The sequence below is a fragment of the Haemaphysalis longicornis genome, unplaced genomic scaffold, assembly GCF_048455015.1.
Source record: "Haemaphysalis longicornis isolate Haplotype H1 unplaced genomic scaffold, Haemaphysalis longicornis Haplotype H1 scaffold_3, whole genome shotgun sequence".
Lineage (NCBI taxonomy): Eukaryota > Metazoa > Arthropoda > Arachnida > Ixodida > Ixodidae > Haemaphysalis > Haemaphysalis longicornis.
The window spans coordinates 92399312-92422125 of NW_027526335.1; the positions used below are offsets into that span (position 1 = coordinate 92399312).

The 22814-nt window shown below is 44.9% G+C and overlaps 1 protein-coding gene across 1 annotated transcript; it reads left to right on the forward strand.

The window, feature by feature from the left end:
• Positions 1-538: 538 nt before the first annotated feature.
• Positions 539-17923, forward strand: LOC144174867 (uncharacterized). The gene is made up of 8 exons (XM_077703816.1): positions 539-770; positions 1006-1212; positions 4223-4441; positions 6207-6422; positions 7676-7894; positions 12463-12700; positions 13336-13556; positions 16203-17923. The coding sequence occupies exons 2-8, from the start codon at positions 1025-1027 to the stop codon at positions 16285-16287; spliced, it is 1386 nt and encodes a 461-aa protein (XP_077559942.1). The 5' UTR covers positions 539-770; positions 1006-1024; the 3' UTR covers positions 16288-17923.
• The last annotated feature ends 4891 nt before the right edge of the window (positions 17924-22814 follow it).

Genomic DNA, 22814 nt, shown 5'->3' on the forward strand with positions numbered 1-22814 from the left:
AATAGCATCAAAGGACTCTGCTACTACGAAACTATGCAAACTGTGCACTAGATGGAACAGCTAGCTCTATTGTGCCCATAGATCACCAGAAATTCTCTCTGATAGGTCAACATTCAGCATTCGGAGCGGCCGGCGGAACCGGTTTTTCTAGATATCATAAACTAAGCCCGCCTATGAATTTGTGTTGAGACAGGGACGAAAATAGGCCTGATTTCTCGGCACGTGGCGCCGCCCTGATGGCGTAAAAGCTATTTCCAGGCGGCTTTTTGAAGTTCTTTAAAGAATAGAGCTTCGTACTTTAAACATAGAGAAAGAAATCTCGCCGTCCTAGCTTTTTCACAAGACCACAGCATACTGACGCTTCCGAAAAAAAACTCCCAAAAAACCTTTGTCTCGGCTTAAAAATAATCTTCAATTTTGAATTGGCAAGCTTAAAAAAACCATGCATAAAGAATATTTGGCCAGGTAAAAAAATGAGTAAACCGAACGCGACGCGGTCGATTATGGTTTCAACTGAGCCTAGCCAAGTCGAGCAGAGCCGCTTGAAATTTAAATGGAAGCGGTGGGCCTGTAGGTGGGCCCAGTGAGTGGCAGTGACTCCAATCAACGCCGCCCGGTCCACACATTGCTTCATTTTGGTCATTGCTGCGCCAGTGGACTTCCGCAGTTATAATATACAGGGGAAGGAGCTGAAGCCTGCAGCTACCGTTCTGGGGTCGCAGCGCTCGTTTTCACTATTTCGCGAGCGCACAGGCACGCTTTATCAACAGGTAAGCGCCATCTCTCACCTCCCCTGACACACGGCCGACTACTCTGATAGCGAACCTTGAAGATCCAGCAAAATAGTATTCGTTGTATCTAGGGCATGGTGTCTCCGAAATTAAAGGGAATAGATGCCCTCGTTCTACATCCATTGACTTTTGTGCTAGCCTCGGACTCAAGTTGCTCAAGCCAAATGATATAAAATGTCTCTTTTGCCACTACAGTAATCGCCACCGTTTGCAGGCGACCGATCCTTCGGGCCATGTCAAGCGAGGAAGAAACGTCACCGGAGCACGGTCCTCCGGGGCGATTATTTACCAAAAAGTACACTTGGTGCTTAAAGTCGCTGTCAGATGACCTGCCTTCTCCGGACAGCTGTGCCTTCAAGACACCTCAAGCCACTCGGTGTCGAGCAACCCTGTCATCTCGCAAATGCATGTCCTCTACTCGGTGAGATTTCATCAAACAGCTTTTGCTGGGAAATGAAATGCACATGATTTCCGTTTTTAATTAAGCCCGAGAAAAACTTGAAAATCTGCCCGCCTTATCAAACATCATCAATGATTCCTGCAACATTTAATTGCTGAAGGAACTGTGTGTCTGTAGAAGAAATGACAACTGGGCATTTGGAACATCTTGATAGTAGCGCACTTACACACGGGCACCAATAAAAAATAGAATCAGTTGTGAACTAAAATAAAATAACAAAAAAAAAACGAGTTGCGAGTCAGCGCAGTGGTTTGTTATCTCTTTTCTTAGTGTCTGTGTGTAAGTGCGCTACCATCAAGATGTTCCAACTGTGTATCTATTCCTGCATGTGAATGAAGTTTTGGAAAAACACAACATTTCTGAAATCGCCACTCATATATTTACACACACACACACACACACACACATATATATATATATATATATACAGAAAGAAATGCCGGCAGTCTACAACGCCAAAGAAGGCATAGGGGAAGGTTAGACAATTTTTTTACCGTTAGTGACGTTACATTATTATTAATTTTTATTAATTACGTGAGAAAGAAAGAAAGAAAAACACGCGCCCAGAGTGGGGACCGAACCCACGCCTTTCAAAGGCGTGGGTTCGGTCCCCACTCTGGGCGCGTGTTTTTCTTTCTTTCTTTCTCACGTAATTAATAAAAATTAATAATAATGTAACGTCACTAACGGTAAAAAAATTGTCTAACCTTCCCCTATGCCTTCTTTGGCGTTGTAGACTGCCGGCATTTCTTTCTGTATTTCCTAACGAGCCCCTCATTTCCAAACCCTATATATATATATATATATACATATCTATATATGCTGCACATATTTTCATTCGCTCTGTAAGTGCAACAAGGTCGAAAACTGGGATAATTGGTATACAGTCGTTATGATTAAACAGCGCATACTAAACGAGATGAGTGAGAAATCACTAATTTAATAATAATGCTTATCTAAGTTTTTGGGGCAGTTGGATAACTTGAAATATTTCTGGCAAATTTCCGGAAAACACCTTCACTCAAAGCTGTATGCAACTCACCACAAAGTTGTACGCGTTTTGTGTCGCAGATATGTGCACATTTTGCACATCCTTGCATATTGCTGTTGTTGTTGATAAACGTTTCTTAGAGCAGAAAATGGTGTTGTGTGCGGCCTCCCTAGTCTAGAAAGCCGTGAGCAGTGGCAGCCGTTCTTGCTCGACACCAAGGTTAACCTGCGTCTCAGGCAGGCAGATGGTCAGCTGCTCCAAGGAGAGGGAAGGGATGGTGTTTGGGTGGTAGGGGCAAGCTCATTTTAGGTGGTGTGTGCTAATTTACAGGATGGGCATTCGTAGGGTTACATGGTTAGTGATATTTTGTGTGGAATTTTGTTGTAGTACGTCTGGGTTTCTCGGTGTCACCATAAGCGTGCATTGTTGGTGTTGAGAGATGGATGAGGGGAGGGATAGATGAGACGATTTTGTCAGTAGTGGTGACTTGGGACTGGGAGGTGGTTGAGGAATATCAGCAGGTGTTCTCTGCTTTCTGGGAATGCCCCAATAATTAATTCGTGGGCAGTGCCGTCTCATTCCCCGGTAGGTTGGTGCGGCCTGGTGTCTACACGATGTAGATGGTGGGTAGCTTCTTTATGCGTCGTAGAATGTTGAGGGCTTGAGGCGAGATACATCTTTTTTGATAGTGTGCAAGAAATAAAGTGCATGGAGTGAGATCAGTCTCCATAACTGGCGATGAAGACGGTGACATCAGCATCAGCAATAAGAATTTTATTTTTTATTTAAGATTAATAATATTTTTATTATTTGTTTCCTGCCTTTTCAATAATTTCTCATATTCAACAACATAAGGGAATTCAATAGGTATTGCCCCCAGGAAGGTTAAGATTAAGATTACAAAAATATTCACGTAACCACCTGGTTACGTGAAATGAAAAGGAGTCTGAAAAAGTAGCTTTGAGGTCTCAGATTACCAGCCACATGTAAATCTTGGAGTCAGTGCTTGCGGTTAGGGCTTTTTTATTATGCTTAAGTGCTTCCACTTTTCATCACGCTGGGGCACGCAATACCTGATATCTTTTTTTTATTGCGCCATTTTACCACAGGGCATAAGTAACAGGGAAACAATGCACAAAACAGGACAGAGGTACGGCACAGAAGGAAAAAAAAAAAGGAACACAATGATGCGGGTGCACTACAGGAAACTATAGAGTCCAGTTTTGGAAATGACAAGAGTTGTTCAATTCTCGTGATGAAAATTTGAAATTCATATCCTTCTTGCCCCCATCCCCTCTCTCGCAAAATGTTCACCTCTCGATATTCCTGGAGAGAACCCTGATGTAGGCCGAGGCTTATCATAAATGGAACAACCACCGCAGCGGTGACAGACTCCGACTGGATGAAAACAGAGGCAGCGGACACAAAAAGCGAAAATGACCATTGAGTGGCACGATGGAGAATGTGTGTCTTGCATCTGTGTGCTCCTATCCATCTGTTGGCATCTACCCACCATGGTGGCTCAGCGGCTATGACGTTGTGCTGCTGAACCCTAGGATGCGGGTTCGATCTCGGCCGTGGTGACTACTGCTCTGATGGAGGCGAAAAGTGAAAACGCCAGGCGCTGAGGTTTCGGCACACGTTAAATGTCTCCAGGTGGTCAAAATTAATCCGGAGCCCTCCACTGCAGCGTGCCTCATGATCCAGGTGGAGTTTCGGCACGTTACACCCCACAATCAGTCAGTCAGGTCTGCTGTATACTATCTATCTCTTTTCTGAACAGTGTGGCAGACATCGTTTGGTTTGATTATCTGTGGCTGTACTGACAGGATTAAAATTACTGGGCTGTTAATACGCAGATGTGTGTGTGGGGCTTTGTGGGATAATGATGGCTGATTTGAATTGTCCAAAAGTTTGAACCGACGAGGAGTGAGTAAGAACACTTCTGGAGTAGCACTTTAAATTCTTTCTGTTTTTCAGGCGGCCCATATTTCTGGACACGTCTGAGAGTGAGGACGAAACGTCGGAGTTGAATTGTCGTCCGTTTAGAACACCGTCCACTAAAGGGAGCGATGAGCGGCCTTTCAGAACCCCGTCTAACGCCCTGCGAGCTTCTTCCAGCAAGTCTTCCGTTTACAGCACACCTCAAACATCTCTGCACCACAGTCCATTGTCTCGTACATGCCACTCCTCTGTACGGTAAGTTTTCGCCAGCCAAACAGTTTCCGATGGAAAGGAAAATGAGACGTGTGTGTTTCTTATTAACTAGAGAAGGTTTCAAAAGTCTGTTTTCTTTATCAAGGACAGACTGGGATACATGTTACTAATTAACAGTGAAAGCATCACTGGGCTGCTCGTTAAGAATTTGTGTTCTTCACTTGGCCTTGCGTACGCATACCGTAGACTAAGACAATGTGCTGTAAGAATACAAGAAATCCTGGCCAATGGCTGAGGGAGGAATGTCATTCAAAACGCCTTCCCTTCAAAACCCACCTTGGGCATCAAATAAAGTCGTCTCTCTCTCTATTTTTGAGATGAACCCGTTAAAGGGAGACTAAAAAAAAAGTTTGCCTCTATATTCATAGATCTCAGTGCCCTGAATACAAATATACCACTTGCAGCAGCAGCGGTTGATTTAATGCAGTAAGTGGCGCCAGTTCAAAAATGGGTATTGCTACTCCATGCATATTTCTGCGCTGTGATTTCTGACGTCAAAAATTTTGGCAATGTTGAAACAAGATTGGTGAAGCTTGTCTAAGTGTTTTTGTGGGGAAAAAAAAAAACGATTTAGAGACGTGTAAATGTAAACAAAAATGTATTTTGGGAATTATTGCTTAGGATGCGTTGTTAAACAGGCAACACATTTAGTTGTAAAACAATAATAAAGCAGGTGAGTTTTCATCAGACAAACAACTCTTGCTGGGAAACGAAATGCACGTGATATCCGCTTTTCAAACCTCAGAAAAGTTTGAAAATCTGCTTGCCTCATTGTGACGGATTGACAAGGATCCCTGTCACTTTTGATTGCTGAAAGCGTTGCTAGGCTACTCTAAGATTTGTAGATCTGCACCTGCATGCACGTGGTTTTGGAAAAGTGGATCATTTATGGAATTTTAAAACTGATTCTCTATGTGCTGCACCTATTTTAAGCCACTTGTCTAAGGGTTTGAGGCATTCAGATAATTCAAAATATTGTCGGCAAATTTGCAAGTACCTTCACTTGAAGCTGCATGTATCTCTCTATGCAGGTGTAAGCTTCTTCAGGTAACACATTTGCACTTTTTGCACACATTTGCATATTGTGCAAACATATAAATAGAGCGCATGGCCAAACTTTCTTAACTGGCTATGGAGGTGGCAACATCAATACTTCCTCCTGTGCTCTAATCGCATTGTTTTAAGCAACACGGGCCTCTTTGATGGTCTCCCTATTTACAAGCGTTTCGACAGTGTGCTCCTAGGGATGTCCTGCTTGGGGATTTCAAGCTAAATTGCTATCCCAGCATCAGCTTTTTGTACAATCGGTGTGCTGTATTGTCACCGGTTTTGTAGGCATTGCAGAATGTTATGGGAAAATGACTTAGCAGGGCTATAGCCCTAGACCCGCCACAAACCAAACGACTATCATGCCATTGACAGGCTCCAGCTGAACAGGAACAGAGGTGGCAAACAAAAAAAAGTGAAAACGATGCTGAAGGGACACGATAGAGAGCACATATCTCACATTGGTGAACTCTTGTTGGTCTGCTGGCATTTGTGTTATTTCTTTCCTTCTTTCTGTGCACTGTGGCTAGCACAAATTTGGTTCAATTATCCGTGGCAGGACTGACAAACTTAAAAGTTACTGGGCCGTTTAATACGCACGTGTCTATAGGGCTTTGAGGGATAATGGTGGCTGATTTGAATTGTCCGAAAATTCAAACCAACGAGGAGTGAATAACAAAAAATGCTTTCTGTTTTGCAGGCGGCCCGTTATTCTGGACACGTCCGAGAGTGAGGATGAAACAACAGAGTCGCAGTGTCGCCCTTTTCGAACACCCTCCACTAAAGAGGGGGATGTGCGGCCATTCAGGACCCCGTCCAACCCCCTGCGAGCTTCTGGCAAGTCTTCCACTTACAGCACACCTCAAGTCTTTCCGCGTCGTAGTCCATTGCCTCTTCAATTCCGGTCCTCTGTACGGTAAGTTTTCACCAAATAGATAGATAGAAACTTTTTTAGTCGCGGAATGGTGGGTAAGAATCGGCCACCTTTGTCCAGGCAGCCGCTGAGGGCCCTGATGATGTGGGCCGCCAGTTGCCTTTGTTCTTGGAGGCTCGCCGCAACAGCCCGTCACCGCTCTCTGGTGTAATTGTGTGGTTGTGTAAGGATGTGGGGGCAGTCCCACAGAAGGTGGTCGTACCCGCCGTGGTGGCCCAGTGGCTAAGGCGTTGCGCTGCTGAGCACGAGGTCGCGGGTTCGATTCCCAGCCGCGGCGGCCGCTTTTCTGATGGAGGTGAAAAGCAAAAATGCCTGTGTTTTCGAGATTTCGGTGCACATTAAAGATCCCCAGGTGGTCAAAAGTAATCCGGAACCCTCCACAACGGCGCGCCTCATCGCCTGCGTTGCGTCGGCGCGTTAAACCCTACAATCAATCTTCAGAAGGGAGTCCTAGGTAGATGAAATAAAGCAGTGGGGACACAGTGGGACAGGGGTGTCTGGCAGGCATTGGAATAAATGAAGCTGAGTGGCTGTGCATAGTGTATATGTTTGTGACTGCCGAATGGCTGCTTGCTTGCGACGGGTAAGCCCAGCATGGAGAGAAGGAAACATGCATTGGAGCTTAGGTCTGCTGAGGTTAGGAGGAGAGAGGAGCAATACGCTGATTCTTTAGAAGTAGTATGAAAGTGATTAATAAGGAAATTTTTAACCCACAAAAACTGATTGAGAATTCCCTATCAGTAATTTTTATACAGTTTATTGGGATGCCTGCCAACCAAATTCCCATTGGGAGAGTGCCTGAATATTGTGATTCCTGTTGTATAAATCTTATTCACTCAATTACTCTAGCTGAACAGTTATTATCAGAATAGTTCTTGGTAACTATGCGGATGTTCTTTGTTTTAATGTTTCTAGAACGCAGGACTGTATAGGAGGTTCCTTGACATTTTTTGCAGCCATTCAAGGTTTTGTGCAATTATCAATACTGTTATGCTGACGATTGTGCTGCTGTCAAGAACCAGCAGTACTGTATGTTATAGTTCGGTAATAAGTTCACTTCGTAGAGTATGTTGTAGTTTCCTTACAGTAGTACTACTGATATTTCTGCATGCACAGATGTGTGTATGCATCCGAGATGGAGATTGAGGAAGAAGAAAAATCGGATGCAATCATGTCAATACTGCCAAAAATCAAATCTACCTCTAGCCCTTACAGTAAACACCCCCTCTTTGCAGGCGGCCTGTCATTTTGGACACGTCTGACAGTGAAGATGGAGAGTCAGCCCAGCACTGGTCTCTTGAACCCGTGTTGAGTAGGAAGGATGACCGGGAACCATTCAAGCTCCCCCCAAGTTCCCTGCAAACTACTTCGGACAATCTGTGCGCTTTCAGCACACCTCAGGTTCCTCGGTGTCGTGCAGATTTACCCCCTCGTCAATGTTGGTCCTCAGCAAAGTAAGCTGGTATTATCATCCAGAGTTACTGAATATAGGAGTTGCAAAACGCCCCATAGGCCCTATACATCACAAAATTAAAGCCGCTCCACTCAATGTGGAAGCTGTCGGTAGTGCAGAGCAGTGATTCGTCATAATGGGCTGTAGCGCCATTATCCACTCACTGCTACCACCCAATGCAATTCATATTTTCCGCCACCCGCCGTGGTGGCTCTAAGGCGTTGTGCTGCTGAGCACGAGGTTGCGGGTTCGATTCCTGGCCGCGGCGGCCGCTGTTCTGATGGAGGCGAAAAGCAAAAACGCCCGTGTGTACGAGATTTCGGCACAAGTTAAAGATCCCCAGGTGGTCAAAATTAATCTGGAGCCCTCCACAACGGTGCGCCTCATTGCCTGCGTTGCGTTGGCGCGTTAAACCGTACAATCGATAAATCATATTTTCCGCCTCCGTAGTGCTCACGTTCCCCCTGCCTGAAACAGTGCCAGCGGGAGTTCTGTTCTTTTTTTTGCTTGGTTTTCCTCCTGCACGTGCCGGCGTTGCACTGTGACTTTTTTTTAATCAATCCAATGAGCATTCTTAACTAAATGAACACAGGCTCTGCCGGTTAATTAAGTATATTTTGCCTCAAATGTACCTGCAGTTTTCTTTGTGCTAAACAATAGGGAGATGTATGACAAGCAGCAGCGATTCACGAGTTTCGAACGCTTATGACTACATAAACCGATTGGCTTTCGAAGCCTCTGGGTTACGCCGCAACGGTGGAACGCCGTGTGGCTCTACTTGGGTCCAAAAAGCAAGCTACGACAACAAGGCCAGCCCCTAAAGTGCTCTGCACTTAAAAGCATTCTTCTAGTTGGTCCGCTCTTCTGGATATTCTTGAATTGTGCTGCCATCTAACCGCAAAGGTGCAAAACGCATTTTTTTTTACACTCGCCGCTCCAACGCTGGGAGACGGCAGTAGTCAATCTACCTAACTCTATGCTCCGGGTGGCTCTCTGAGAAGCAGAAGAAATTGAAAACCATTAGCTGGTTCAGCGTGCTAAGGTTGTTAGACAGTCCGGAATTCGGTGTAATCATGTGCATTTGATGTCGTAAATTTTGATTGAAGGGAACTGAGTTTGTGAGGAGACTCAGTGGTTTAACTAAAGCATGGGGACATGCTCCGTTCAATTTTCCTTGCCCAAAGCTGGTTATCGAGCTGCCAAACCTCGACATAGCAGTTAAGTGCATGTCTCACTGTCCTGATTAATCAAAGCTTTTGCATTCATTACTATTGTGTGTAGTAATAGTAGGTGTCTTTCATGCACGATATTTCTTAGTGTAATGAACAAATTTTCTTTTTCTCTTCACGTGCACGTGCAGCTTTGATTGTCGTTTTTGTGGCTCACAGTTGACCTGTAGGCTAATATGTGCGCTGAAACTGAATTTTAGGCATTTGTATATGCATTTGCACATCCATAAACCTGGAAGTGACGAAGAAGGAGAACAAGAATTTTTTTTGGGGGGGGACTGTGCTGTTTCTATTTTTAGTCCAGTGCAGAATGTACTGCTTCTCTTTATTACAATGTCAAGAAATTTGCATGCTCCGAGCTTTAATTTAAGGGGGGACGCTGCTCTTAAAACATCTTCCTTTAATTGTTAAGTAAACTCTGTGAAACTTGTCAGTCTTGCTGCTTTCGTGGCACCAGTGGCAATTGGCACCAATTTGAGTGTCCATTTCAAACACTGAAGGTTAATGAGCTGCAAAATTAGTTCCAAGCGATGCATTAAAAACTAATTCTCTTATTGCACTCACCAGGGTTCATAGTGTTGGAAAATGTGAAGATTATCGTTTTATGGCCAACACTGTTTTGTCTATTGTTCCTCGAAAAATGGTTAATTGCCTCTAATTATCTCGGGAACTAGTTGACCAACTAAAGAAATAATGCCCTATTTGAAATCAATGGGGGAAAAGTAGCAAGACTGCAAAGTTTCACAGAGTTTACGTAAGAGAGAGAGAGAGAGAAATAAAATTAAAAGAAATAGTTTTAAGAGCCAAATGCAGCATATTTAGCTGTATGTAAGTAATATGTTTTCAGTTAAATATTTTTTGTTTATTTCAGAAATATATCAACACAGGTTTAATTAAATAGTACTGTGGGCATGCAGTGCAACACATAGTACTGAACGCAAAACGTGTTCATTCTCTGACATTCAACTGCTTTATGGCTCGCCAAACTTTCTTTTGAAGCAAATACCAACTGGAACTTGGGTGAACTATCTCTGGAGGTGTCAGCAAGGAGCCATTAAAAACGCCGCTGGCACAAAACAAACCGCAGCACATCACGAATGTTGCTTGAGATCTGTTGGTTAGTACTTGTGGCTGCCGACACCAAAGCTGAGTGGTGGCCTTCACACTAAATGGCGCCACATTCCACACAGTCGAAAGAGCAGGCCACGTGACTAAAACAGGTTTTGGAGCGGAGTTTTGTAACTGAATAAATCGAAGAGCACTGGTCATCATCAAGCAGGCAGTTTTAGCTTGAAAAAGGAGTGTGTGAAAGAGTTAATAGTTTGCGATTTGCATGCATCACTGTTCATGAGTCATAGAAAATTTTAATCTCAGAGTTGCTAAGGAGAAAGAAATTTTCGGCCAATAAAAAATGTGGTAAAATTTTTTTGGCCATGTTGAAAATTTGTCCCTTTTTATTTTCCTCTTGTAATATATTAAGTAGTACAATTTAACCTTGTGGTAGCAAATAGAAATATAGAAAAACCCCCACTTCAATCAACAACAACGTGGGACCCAATTAAAGTTCTATGCTTGGAAGGGAACATGCCTTAATATTCTGAGAAGAAATGAGCAAAAATAATTGTAGTAAAAGCCAGCGTCCTTAGCGATGCTCTTGACTCCATTGCTGGTGGCCTGCCACAGTGTTTGTGGTGGCTTTTTAGTCTATCTCAGCTTCAGCTGCCATCACCAGCTACGTGCCCAAAGCAAGAGTGAAGCCCGTGGTGGAAAACACAGTTTGGTCTTGCTAAGTTTGATGCCCGATTGCCAAATTCGGTTTTGCTTGTATTCACTGTATTCACTGGCGAGGCACGCGAGCTTGTATTCACTGGCGAGGCACGCGTGCAGGCAACCTGGTGAGTGCACCGTTACTGGTTACGTCGGGCTCCGCGGGATGGCGGTGCTTGTCAGTGTTAAAGGAGCCATGAAGAGAAAATACAACTTCGTTTATTTTGAACGAACTAGGATTCAGTATCTCACTCAGCTCCATCACAGCCACAAAAGATGTTTTTTTAACGGAAAAAAAAAGCAAGAAGTGTTTAAAAACTTTCAAATTTTGTGCCACAGTGACGTGTTATGAGCAAGAATGACGTCATACAGGCCAACAAAAAAACATAATTTTCAGTGCGTTAACTGCACGTTAGCATTCAAGTGATGTGGTCAAATGGAACTAGAGGCCCTATTACAGACGTCCAGTCATGTGTCGTCGCGACAGGTCAGTTAGGCGGCCGCCAATCACCCAAACAAGGTTCCGTGACGTCATAGAAAAGTTGTGGGAAATTGGCTAGGGGGTCGCGACTGCTTCACACGTTTTCTTTCATATCTCCGTTATTTTTTCGAAGATTGCGATGGTATTGGTATCATTGTTATCGGGACTAAGCCGTCTTTCTAATAAACCCAACTTGTATTTCGTCTTCATGGCTCCTCGAATTTTTTCGTCAAATGTGACCCCCCAGGGCCAATTTTTTTTATTGCCGATTTAAATTCTTCAGATGAATCTATTTCGAAAAAAAAACATCGTAATTTTTTAAGCAAGAGTGAAACCCGCTGTGGAAAACACAGTTTGGTCTTGCTAGATTTGATGTCCGATTGCCAAATTCGGTTTTGCATTAGTATAGCTTGTATTCACTGGCGAGGCACGCGTGCAGGCAACCATCTGAGTGCACTGTCACTGGTTACGTAGGGCTCCACGGGATGGCGGTACTTGTCCATGTTAAGCGCATGATTTGTGTTGGACGTTCCAAACTCTACCCCACTGAATGCAAAGTAATGCCTCGAGTCCAATGTCAGTGCTATTAATAACATCTCTGTTGACACCACCACTGAGAATCGGGTTGAAACGGAGCAGACTATGCACGCTGGTGTTCTCTTCTTCTTTGGCGTGCCATGTCCAAGGCGCATCGGCCATGTCCGTGGCTGGCTCCAATGTTGCCAAGCGAAGAAATCGACAGCTAAACTGTTGAATGAATACCACCTATACTTTTTCCTGCTTTCCCAAGTATGTCACGGCTCTGTCAGCAAGTTGAATATGGTGCAGGAATTAGGTAATTCGAAATCCGCACCCTTAAACGTAATTTCTTCAGCGATGGTAGCAACTTTTCGCATCAAACAAAATTGTAGTGAAGTGCGAGCTGTCCAAGCTTTCAAATAAAGCAGTTTCACATGTTGTCTTGCCTTTAACGTTTAAGCTGATGGGTAACATAAGCAGATATCATGCTTAGTTATGCCTGTTCATAAAGTTAGCCTGGCTTTAGCATTCAGCGTAGAAAAACACAGAGGACCTTTTCCAAACCCTATGCAGGAAACGGCCCTCCTTCTTAGACGACAGCTCCAGCAGCGAAGAGGAAAACAAGCCTGTTGCGAGAACACTGTTCGCGAGGGACGACGCCGCCTGGTTTCTCGAGTCTTTGTCGGAGGACAAGCCTCTTGAAGAATGTCACCATCGTGCCTTACGCTTCAGGAGGCAGTTCAGAAATTCCCGCGAAGATTTGACGGAGGCCTTGTTCGAGATTTTTAACAGGGAGCTTTTTAGCAACCAGGTGAATTTTGGCAAAGCTTGAAATATTTTTTTTTTTTCTCCTTGCGTGGATTTAAGAAAACACAGGATTTCGGCAATTCTTCCTGCATCCTGCGGGCCACTGTTGCAAGTTTGTGTTTGCAGATTTTTAGCCTTCTACATTTCAGGCTGCAAGGTGACTTTTAGGTTTGGCAGTACCAGACTTCTCTCTCTGTCTAGAGGGTGGCCCTGTGTGGCTGAGATTAAAGATTCCCAGGTGGTCAAAATTAATCCTGAGCCCTGCACTACGGCACGCCTCATAGCCTGCGTTGCGTCGGCGTGTTAAACATTACAATCAATCAAATCAATCAATCAATAGAGGGTGGCCCCAGCAGTCGGGACACCCAGTGTCCTGATTGCTGTCAAACATGCAATTTCGTTTACTCTAGGCATTTTGTCTGTTCAAGCAGTGAGCTATGGTCCAAGATTTGCATAGCTGCAGCTGCTAACCCTAAGCAATGGTGACATTTTTAAAATCCAAGCAAACATCCTGAAAAAAATTGGGGAAGGGGGGATAGCAGTTCCCCCCCCTCTCTCTTCTACCTGACATGGGTTGTGGTTAATCCTCCTCATGCCCTTGCTGGGCATGATGCCAATGTCTTCTTGCCTCATTCGCAGCTGCCAAGGAGTGAAATTTCTTGGTATGGCCGCCTAACGTCGACGGCAGGTCGCTGCTTTCACCTGGAGCAGAAGCGCTTCCGTGTGGAGCTCTCTCCCAAGCTGCTGGACTGTGCCGAAAAAACCAGGGACACCCTTCTGCACGAGCTCTGCCACGCTGCCGTGTGGTGTATCCACGGCGTCATTGACGGTGGCCACAGCCACAGTGGCTGGAAATTCTGGTGCGTGTGCTCTCAACGGAGCGGGCTGTGAGTGCTTCGCCATGAGCGAAATTCCCGCTTGACTCTTGTTTGGAAGGAACTGAACAGCACACAGAACAAGACTACTATGACAGCATGCGTCTCCTCAAGATTGTGTGTACAGTAGAATCTCGTTAAACGGAAATCGCTTAACAACGGAATTTCCACTTAAACAGAACTGTAGCTTGTAAGTTGGTTGGTTTTCTTATCACATAAAGTAAAAAAAACTTTCGGTAATCGAAACTAAAATTTCTGCCTCACCGTGTAAACGGAACAGAAAGTGGAACTTGGAACTTCTTGACAAACCCTAGGTCAATAGCATCAGTTTTTTTAGATGCGGAGCAGCTTATGGTCGCATCTGTTCCCTCCGCCGTTGTGCGTCTGCCGTTGTGCGACGTCCACACTCCCACTGCGCATGCGCATCCTCCTCCCCCTCCTCTCCTCTCCTTGTCTCATCTCCTCTCCTCTCCGGGATTGCGCAATGAATGGCAACACCTGCGGCTCCGCGCGCGATAATGCGAAGCAGCTTAGGGTTAGAGGCGCGACGGTAGCCACTGCATACTCCACTGGGGTGCCACTGTAGCCCCGCGGTATAAATGACGCGCGCACGCTCTGCTCCCCTCATTCTCCTCCCGCAACGCCGCAATCGAACTGAAAACTAATGGGAACTTGAGTCGACCCCATGGCTGCTTCGCATACTACTCGGGGTTCCCCTATGGGAAGATGGTGAAATTTTTTTTTTCTGGTTTGGGCTGCTTGTTTTTGTTTTCTTTATAGCCTCATTGGCCTCGTAGGCCTCGTCTCGTTAATAGTCAGCTGTGCTACCGCGACGAATGCAATATCACAGTTTTTGTTCTAGTGGTTCGGACTTGATTCAAGTCATCGAGGTTGCAGGGCTTAGCTCCTGCCGCCTTTTTCGTGCCATCGTGGTGCTATTCTTGCTTCATTACTGTGCTGCTGTATTCTAAATTCAGTGGCTCGTAAGCACTCGCGAAGTTGAGGCCTGGGGTGTGCACACCATGCGGTTACGTTAGAAAATAAAGGACATCATTCTTGACTTCGAAAGCAGCTCTTTGATGCATTTTCATGCATTTTTGAGGGCACAGTGACCAACGGTTGCCGAATAAACTTTGTTAATGTTGTGCCTAAACCTCTTGTAGTTTTCTCATTTTCTGAAGAACTATCACTCTAGTGTTTAGAGTTTTACGAAATGGTATTAAGAGTGTGTCCGCATACAAATTTGCACTTTTTACCATCTCTCTTGGTAAACGGAACTCCCGTTAAATGGAACTAATTTTTTCGGTCCCTTGAAGTTCCATTTATCGAGAGTCTACTGTACTTGAAGGCACCATGTTTTGTTCTGGCAGGAGTGACGTAGTAAGGGTCAGCACCAAAAAATAGCTATCAGTATGTTAACAGCGCGTTATCATTCATGAGATGTGGTCTAAGGGAATTAGAGGCTCCACTACAATAGCCAGTCATAGAGCCAGTGATAGAGGCCCCACTACAATAGCCAGGTGATAGTTAGTGATAGAGAGTAGGTGGTTGCTTTGGTCAGCAGCCGCCAATCGCATGAACAAGATTCTGTAATGCTCGTGAGAAATCGTCAGGAAGAGGCTGGGGAGTCGCCATCGCTTCACATGTTTCCGCTAATATCTCGATTGTTTGCGTGAAGTTCACAATAAAATTGGTATCACTGTTATTGGTAGAAAGCAGTCTTTAATAAACCATACTTGCATAGAATGTACGACACGTCAATGAGACAACACACATGAGTAGAATAGGCTCAGCCCAGCCACAGAGATTTGGGAGAAGCTGTATCGTGAAGTGTCGCCAGGCTGCCGTCAAATTAATTTGCACCAAGACAGAAATGAAAGGAACGAAAAAGATGTAAGCGGGATACAGAAGTAAAAAAGTCGTATGTATTGTTAGGGAAAGCTGTAATGCTTTCTCCTTCCAAGTAGGCAGGCTTAAGTGCCTCAAGGAATGTTTTTTGGGGTTTAAAAGTGTGCTCTTCGATACAATATTCAATTTCAGTGTGATTTGGTGCATAATTTCACCATTCACAGATGTTTTATAAGTACTGTAAGTGCCTTTCCGAGTAGCTTTGTTCGAAGAATATGCCCAGTGTCACCACAGATTGCCTTGTACGTCCGTCATGGCCTTTAATTCCTTCTCCCTGTACCCTTGAATTCTTTTTAGAACCTTGTTTCGGTTTGGTTTATTTCTGCATACAACAAACGGACTGGTCCGCACCCTTCACCTGGCTGCACTGTTCAGACTCTCGAGCGGCCTTGCTCGAGCAGTTTAGAATGATGAGTCTGGTCCCCTTTTCCCTAACACGATTCTCACGAGATGCCTAGTCTTTCCAAAAGACTCCCAACCCTCGTAATTCTAGAAGAAAAAGGAACACATTTATTTGGGAGCACAGTTAGTTGATGGTGGCCGCCGTTTTGGCGGCAACCGCGGCTGCCCGGGCGACCAGTGAAGCTCGAGCCTCCTGGTCTGGGCAGCGCAATGCCTCCTCCCACTGCTCACATGTGGTTTTGCACTATCCTTTAACCTGTTTCCCCCAACAGGTTCCCACTTTGCCTCCAATAACGGCTGCTCTCTCTCATTTTCTTGCAGGGTGGACCGTGCCGCCAGAAGGTTCCCAAAGCTGCCTCGAGTTCAAAGGTGCCACAACTACAAGAAAGGGCACAGTGCCGCATAGGATTTTACAAGGGGGGGGGGAGGAAAGAAAAAAAAAACCACTGCCATGTTCTTTTCTATTTTTTTGCTCACCAACAACCCCTTTTCAAGGGCGCAAAGCTATTTTAAAGGGATGTTAGAGTGAAATGTACAAATTTGGCGATTAGTGAATTGCGCTAAAAGTTGAGAGCTACCAGCCGTCCCCGAATATCACCTTGACTCTTTTGGACATTTTCTTCATGAAGAAAAACTGCATGAAAAGTGCTGCTTCCTTTTTAACAATCTAATATTGCACATTTCATGACAAAACCTGTAACATTTTTGGTGCAAGGCTGTTTTGTTTGGGCTCGCCAAGTGATACGAGACTTGATTGGAGGGCTAATGCAGCTGGCCCCTAGTAGAAAGGCAAGAGTGCAGTTTTTGGTGGACTAACAACAAGTGAACCACATTCACGTGTGCAGGTTAGCTCATAAAGTGAAGCGCCTTTTTGCACTTCAACACTAGCTACTGCACAGCAGCCCTGAAATCTGCACCACATCACTTTTTTTTGTTTGCACTAGATTGATAATATATCTTAAGGGCGAACCGTCCGCACTAAGAGTTAACTCGTCTTTTTCATCAAAGAAGGTAGTTCTGAAATGCCGATTCCAAGCCGTGCAAGAGGAGCGGTGTCAAAGGTGCAATTGTGCATTAAAAATGAAGGTGTGAGTGGTAGGTTTTATTTTCAGAAAATATAGCACTCACTGTAATACTGGTGACTTGTTTTGGAGCCTGTAATAGAGATTTTAAACTTTGTTTGGGGATGCAACACTGAAACTGCTGTACAAGCTGGAGGTGTGCGTGTTGTACAAGAACTTGTGCTACCTGAGTGTTGCAAAAATTTTGTGGGAACACCAATAAATGCTAATTCAAGAACAGTAAAAAGGTAGTGCTTTGTTGAATTTCCAAAACCAATGTTTTGTTTTTGCGATTGTATTGTTGGTCTTGTTCAGCTGTTTTTGATCGGGCAGGTTCTGAATGTAGGAAGCAATTTCAGAGCAGACGTTGCAGGCAGATGTGAGAAGTGGCCGTTTATTTAGTGACGCTAGTGGCTGTCACCGATTCTCCCCGTGCTGCGAAGTTTTTCAAAAACAAGCCGGCGATTACCATAGAGTGACACATTGCTCAAACATGTCCAAATTTGCACTCGACACTTTTCCACCGCAGATGTCTTCTAACCGATAGCTGTGGCTCTGAAAACTGTATTTATACCTACCTCAATTGCTGACAACTGTTTTTTTCATCGTTTCATTAGTCAGGCTGTCATGCCTTGCAACTGAATAAACTGACGTACCCACTTTTGATTACTGGGAAGCTGTTGCCAGCTTGGAAATTTTCTGTGGCAGCATATTCGATGCACAAAATGTGTGACCTCAAGAATCTGTCAATAGAAGATCCCAATCCATACAAACCAAATCCGTACCCATATACATACCCAAACCCAATAGAAGATCCCAATCCATAGTCTGCTGCCTTCACAGGAACATCAGGGATAATGCATTGGGAATTTTGATTGGAATGAAGAGGGCTCTACCTTGTATTTCTTTAGTAAAAACAACTCCTGAGCTCGGAATGTCTGCAGGTACACATTTGTGCCAGAAATGCCACGTACATATGCAAAAAACACGACTGTCAAGTACTATAGCTATGCCATCATCCAACGGGCAAAAATGAAGAAATGCAAGGAGAGAGGCCCGTGTGTTTGTGTAGGAACGATCTTCACATACTACCAAAACTGGGAAGCAGACAGCAAGAATGCAGACTTCCGAGAATTGGCATCAAAGACACAGTTTTGCATAAAAGATGGAGGTGGGGTCAGTAGGTTTAGTTTAAGAAAGGCACCAAAGGACGTTGCTCTTGCTTTTCTCTTTGTATAACCGCTGCATCCTATAGGGTGCATTCAAGTTGCCACCTGTATTCTCACAGGAGACTAAAGTTTCCAGGTAAATACAAAGTGTGATGGTAACGTAAAGTTTTCATAAATATGAGTTCACTCAATTATATGTTCCCAATTTCTGTTATTTGCATCACCCCAACCTGGGAATACTTTCCATCAGTTCACGTGAATCAGCTGGTTCTGGCGGGCCTGGTAGTTCAGTGTCTAAGGAGTCGTGTGGTTGAGCACAATGGCCACGGCCTTGATCGTGGCTGCAGTGGCCGTTTTTCTGATGGAGGCAGAAAACAAAAGCAGCCGTGTGCCGAGGTTTTGGTGCTGCCTTTAAAGGGACACTGAAGTGAATTTGTCAAGCTCCCGTTTTTGCTTGCACTGCGTAGACTGGCTCAAATTAGCACACTTTTCATCGTTTATCCGGTTGACAAATCGGTAATTATTTTACAAAGCGCGAAAGAAGAAAAACTACCATGCGCGGTTTGCGGCGGCCGCACCAACTAAGGCTGTGACGTTGAGAGGAGGGGCGCCGTGATTGGACGATGCCCAAGGTTAGCAATCACACAAGTTTCGGTTTCGGTTTCGGTTTCGGTTCTGTAAAACATAACCAATGGCTTTGTTGGATGGACATTCTTAATATCTCAGTAATCATCGTACCGCGCTTCTGCCATGTTGTCGGCTGTAAAATGCACAAGATAAGCCTCCCAGGACGGCTTGTAGTCGTAGCATTCACTAGCCGAGACCTACGCAGTGCATGAACGCCCTCCGCGTACCCGCAGACGCCCAAATGTCATGCGCTTTTCCCCCATATTTGGAGCTTTCCTCCCTCATGCCTGTATCGTAAAAAGCGTGTTCGCACCAGGCCAAGGGTCTGTTCATTCTGGCCTGTGCCCACTGCCTGCAAGCAGTCGGTGCTTATGGCAACAGCACGCCAACGAGAACTCGCTAGCGCGCCAGTGCCAGCCTGCGCGCGTTTTGTGAACTAGTTCGTGTAGCCATGAACGTTGCGGCCCCAAAAAAAGGTGAACTCAATATAGAAAACATCGGCGGAAAACAAAAAAGTTAACTTACAAAAAAAAAAAAAAGCTTGTACCCGCGGGGATTCGAACTCGTGACTCGCAAAACATTTGCTGTGAATTCCTAGAGCCTCAGACCGCTAGGCCACGAAGCGGGACGCCGATACCTTGCTAATATAGGGTATATATTGTACAACCGGTTTACACTTTTATTTAGTTTTGGCATTTCAAGCCGCTTAGGTGACTATTTGTTGTACTGCGATCGTGCAGTAAGCGTCGCCCGAGTTTCCACAGTAGCTCACGTCTAGCAATTGCATTTCGTAGACGGAAAAGCGTTCGCAGATGCGTAGTCGTGCTGCTGACCGCTTTGCTTGTTCGCCCAGCGCAAAAACGTGCTTCCCGCGCCCTAGTTTTACGCTGTACGGTAAAAATATCAGTTGATTTTATTTGCTTAGTACCTATATTGACTTCGCTGACTCTTCTCCCGCCTTCAAGAGGCCTTATATTTTCCTACTGGCGTACCAGTCAGCGAAGCGTCGCATGTGCAGCGCTTGTGTGAAGCGACCTTGACTTGGAGCTAGATACAGTGTACAAACAAACCAAGTAAAGAAAGGCACATTCTTCCATTCACAAACGTGTCCTGGCTTCGTTTCAACTAAGCGAACGAATTGCGACCAAGCAATTTTTTTTAACCTCCTTGATTGCGACGACCCGCCGGCGGCCGGCGGACGAAACGCTGGGCCGACTGGCTCTGTCGGCCGGGGAGCCGTGCAGTAGCGCAGCCGTGGCGCAGCCAATTGCCAGCTCATCCCCTCCTGACGTCACACGAAAACGCCACAGAAAATGGGCGAGCGTAAAGAGAGGAGGACAGCGTTTTCGAATTAGTTTTTCTACTAAATAAAATCGCGTAAACGCGCCTAGAGTGGTCGAAACATGGCCTGGGGACTCCGGACTACAATTTGCGCTAGTAATCCCGCAATGTTTACATATCACTTCAGTGTCCCTTTAAGAGGAATCTAATGTATTCCATATCCGCCATAATGACACCCGTTATAGCTGAGGTTCAGCTTTGGTGCATAAAACCTCAAAATTTAAAGAAAATAAAAAAAAATACAATTTACAATTAATACAAAAAAATACAAGTACAAGAAAAAGGGTGGGTTACAGGCAAAATGCCTTTGTAATTAACCTTGGAACTACGTTCTTCACAGTGCTCTCATCTTGTGATCTGGTTACTTTTAATTGCACCCATTTGTTCCGACCAAGCCTCCAAAATGGCCATTACAGCTCTTCCGCACCTATTCCTTCTGCTTAAACACTGGTAAATCCTGATATTACACGAGCCCCAGTTCAAGGTGTGCCACCACGATAAACAGAAGCAATATGGGCAGTTCCCCTTATTTCTTCGCAATTCACCACTGCTGTGTGCACCTTTCTTTCGCTCCATCCTGGCCAGGTCTCATCAGTGTTCTGCCTCCGAGCTTCTGATTAAAGGGGCCATACAGACAAACCACAAGTTTGGTTCATTCGAAAGATATTTTTGTTTTAACGTAAACTTCGCTCAAATATTGAGCCACATAATTAGGAAAAAAGGGAATGACCATAGAACCCACCAGCTCATTTCCCGCAACAGAACCTATGATGTCGTATGTGACAGCTCTGCGATTGGCTGAGGTTGGCAAAAGCAAACGCAAATTAGCAGCACTTATTAGCTTGCCTAATGAGCTATATGCGTTTGCGTCTAGGGCACATTTTGTTTATAGAAGTAATAATGGTGGGGTGGAACAGTGGAAGTTGCGAATGTAAACGTAAACATAGAAGTACTGATGCGTACTGTTGGTACTGCGCGCACTATGCTGCTTTAGCTGCACAGCACTGCGGCACTTTAGGGTTGTCTCGCCAATTGGCGTAAGTGACGGTGTGTCTTCTTACGTGACCACATTTGTCGAGGGAACACCATGTTCCACGAAACGATTATTTTTTTCCTTAACAAAAACAAGCCAGGTGCAAATATGGTCAAAAACAACGGCAGGAAACGGTCGCCGCGGTATAGTGGCGTCATCAAAGTAGACTAACGGCATACAAGGTACATATGACATCATTGCAGACATCACAAAAACACACAATTTGGTGGGAGAATGAAAATTTTAACTGATTAATTTGTCTGTGAATAAAGCACCGTTTGCTTCCAGACAAGCGCTAGGGGCACCACAAATCACGAAATCTTCCGAATAAAACAAACTTGTATTTTGTCAGCATTGCTCCTTTAATTAAGCATCAGTTTGGTGAGAACACCCTGCGACTGACGAGACCCACACCTCGTTGCACTATCCTGCACAAGGGAGCATTTCGTTATGACTGCACAAGAGTAAACCAAAAAAAACAAGCGCTCTTTCTTTCTTTACTAAGACAGCACCACGCTCTGATTTTCTCTGGGTGCTAGTCGTCCACAGCTAACACAGCTGTGCTCACCAAATGTCCCCAAGATGATGTCACCAGTGCCAACTAAGCCTGCAATCAGGCACACTGAAAACTATGTAGTGTGTGACACAGGGTGTGCTGCTAGGCTTACCAACAGCAACTTTACAGCCAAGACACAAGGAAGGACACGCGATTTCAGCCTGTGCTTGAAGTTTGTTCTCTGCCCTGTCAGTTGCATGTGGTTGAGCCAGCAACTGCTGCCATCCCACCAATGCACCTCTCCAACTGGAACTGATGCCAGCGTGTCACTGTGTCACCCAACTACAAGTGGCCGAAACATGTGCTCGGCTCTGAAAAACCCATGGAGGACGCCTAGAATTAAAATGCGTCCAAATTAGAAATTATACCCAACAAGTCACCTTTCATGAATTATAGAATATCTTGCAGCCCGGTCACTGCTGATAACCATCTGTTAATTAAACAATGTACTTCACCATGCAATAAAGTCCACGTCCCACCACGATGCGTACACTGAAACTTGAAAAACACAAAAATGTGGCCATTTTGCAGCCACGTTTTAAGCAACACAATCTTAGCTGCCCTGTCCTTGTTCATTCGCAAAAAGCATGCCTAGCTCAGGCAACTGCATTTGCAATCTGTGGTACATATGCTTTTGAGTAAAAGGTACCGTCATTGGTACCGAACATGGAAGTAGCTCTTGCAAACTGTTCAACAAAAATTTTTGCCGCAAAGCAGACCGCATGGTAGTATGTACTTTGCTGCCAAGCATCTGCTGTTCCATGTCCACAAGTGTAGACAATTGGGCCAGTTGGTAGCTGGCATAACCAATGCATGAAATTGGTCAAAGGGCATCAATAGCACGCCAGGTGATGCGAGTAGGGGGTGGTGGATGAAAGTTTAGGAAACACCAGGCGGGCGACTTCCACCCCCTCTTTTTGAGGGTCCAGGCAGATTTAAATAGGGTGCACCAGAATTTTGGAGGCTCACTCACTCTCGAGTACGAGGACATGTTTGGTTTTGCACAAAAAGCTTTGAAGCAACTCAAGCAACAGCTGTTCTTTGTGCACTTTACGTTGTTATTAAAAAAGTCCAGCCTACCGATCCCAGTCGTGAATACATTTTTGACATTAAACAAGGCACAATCAAAGGAAACAAAGAACAAAA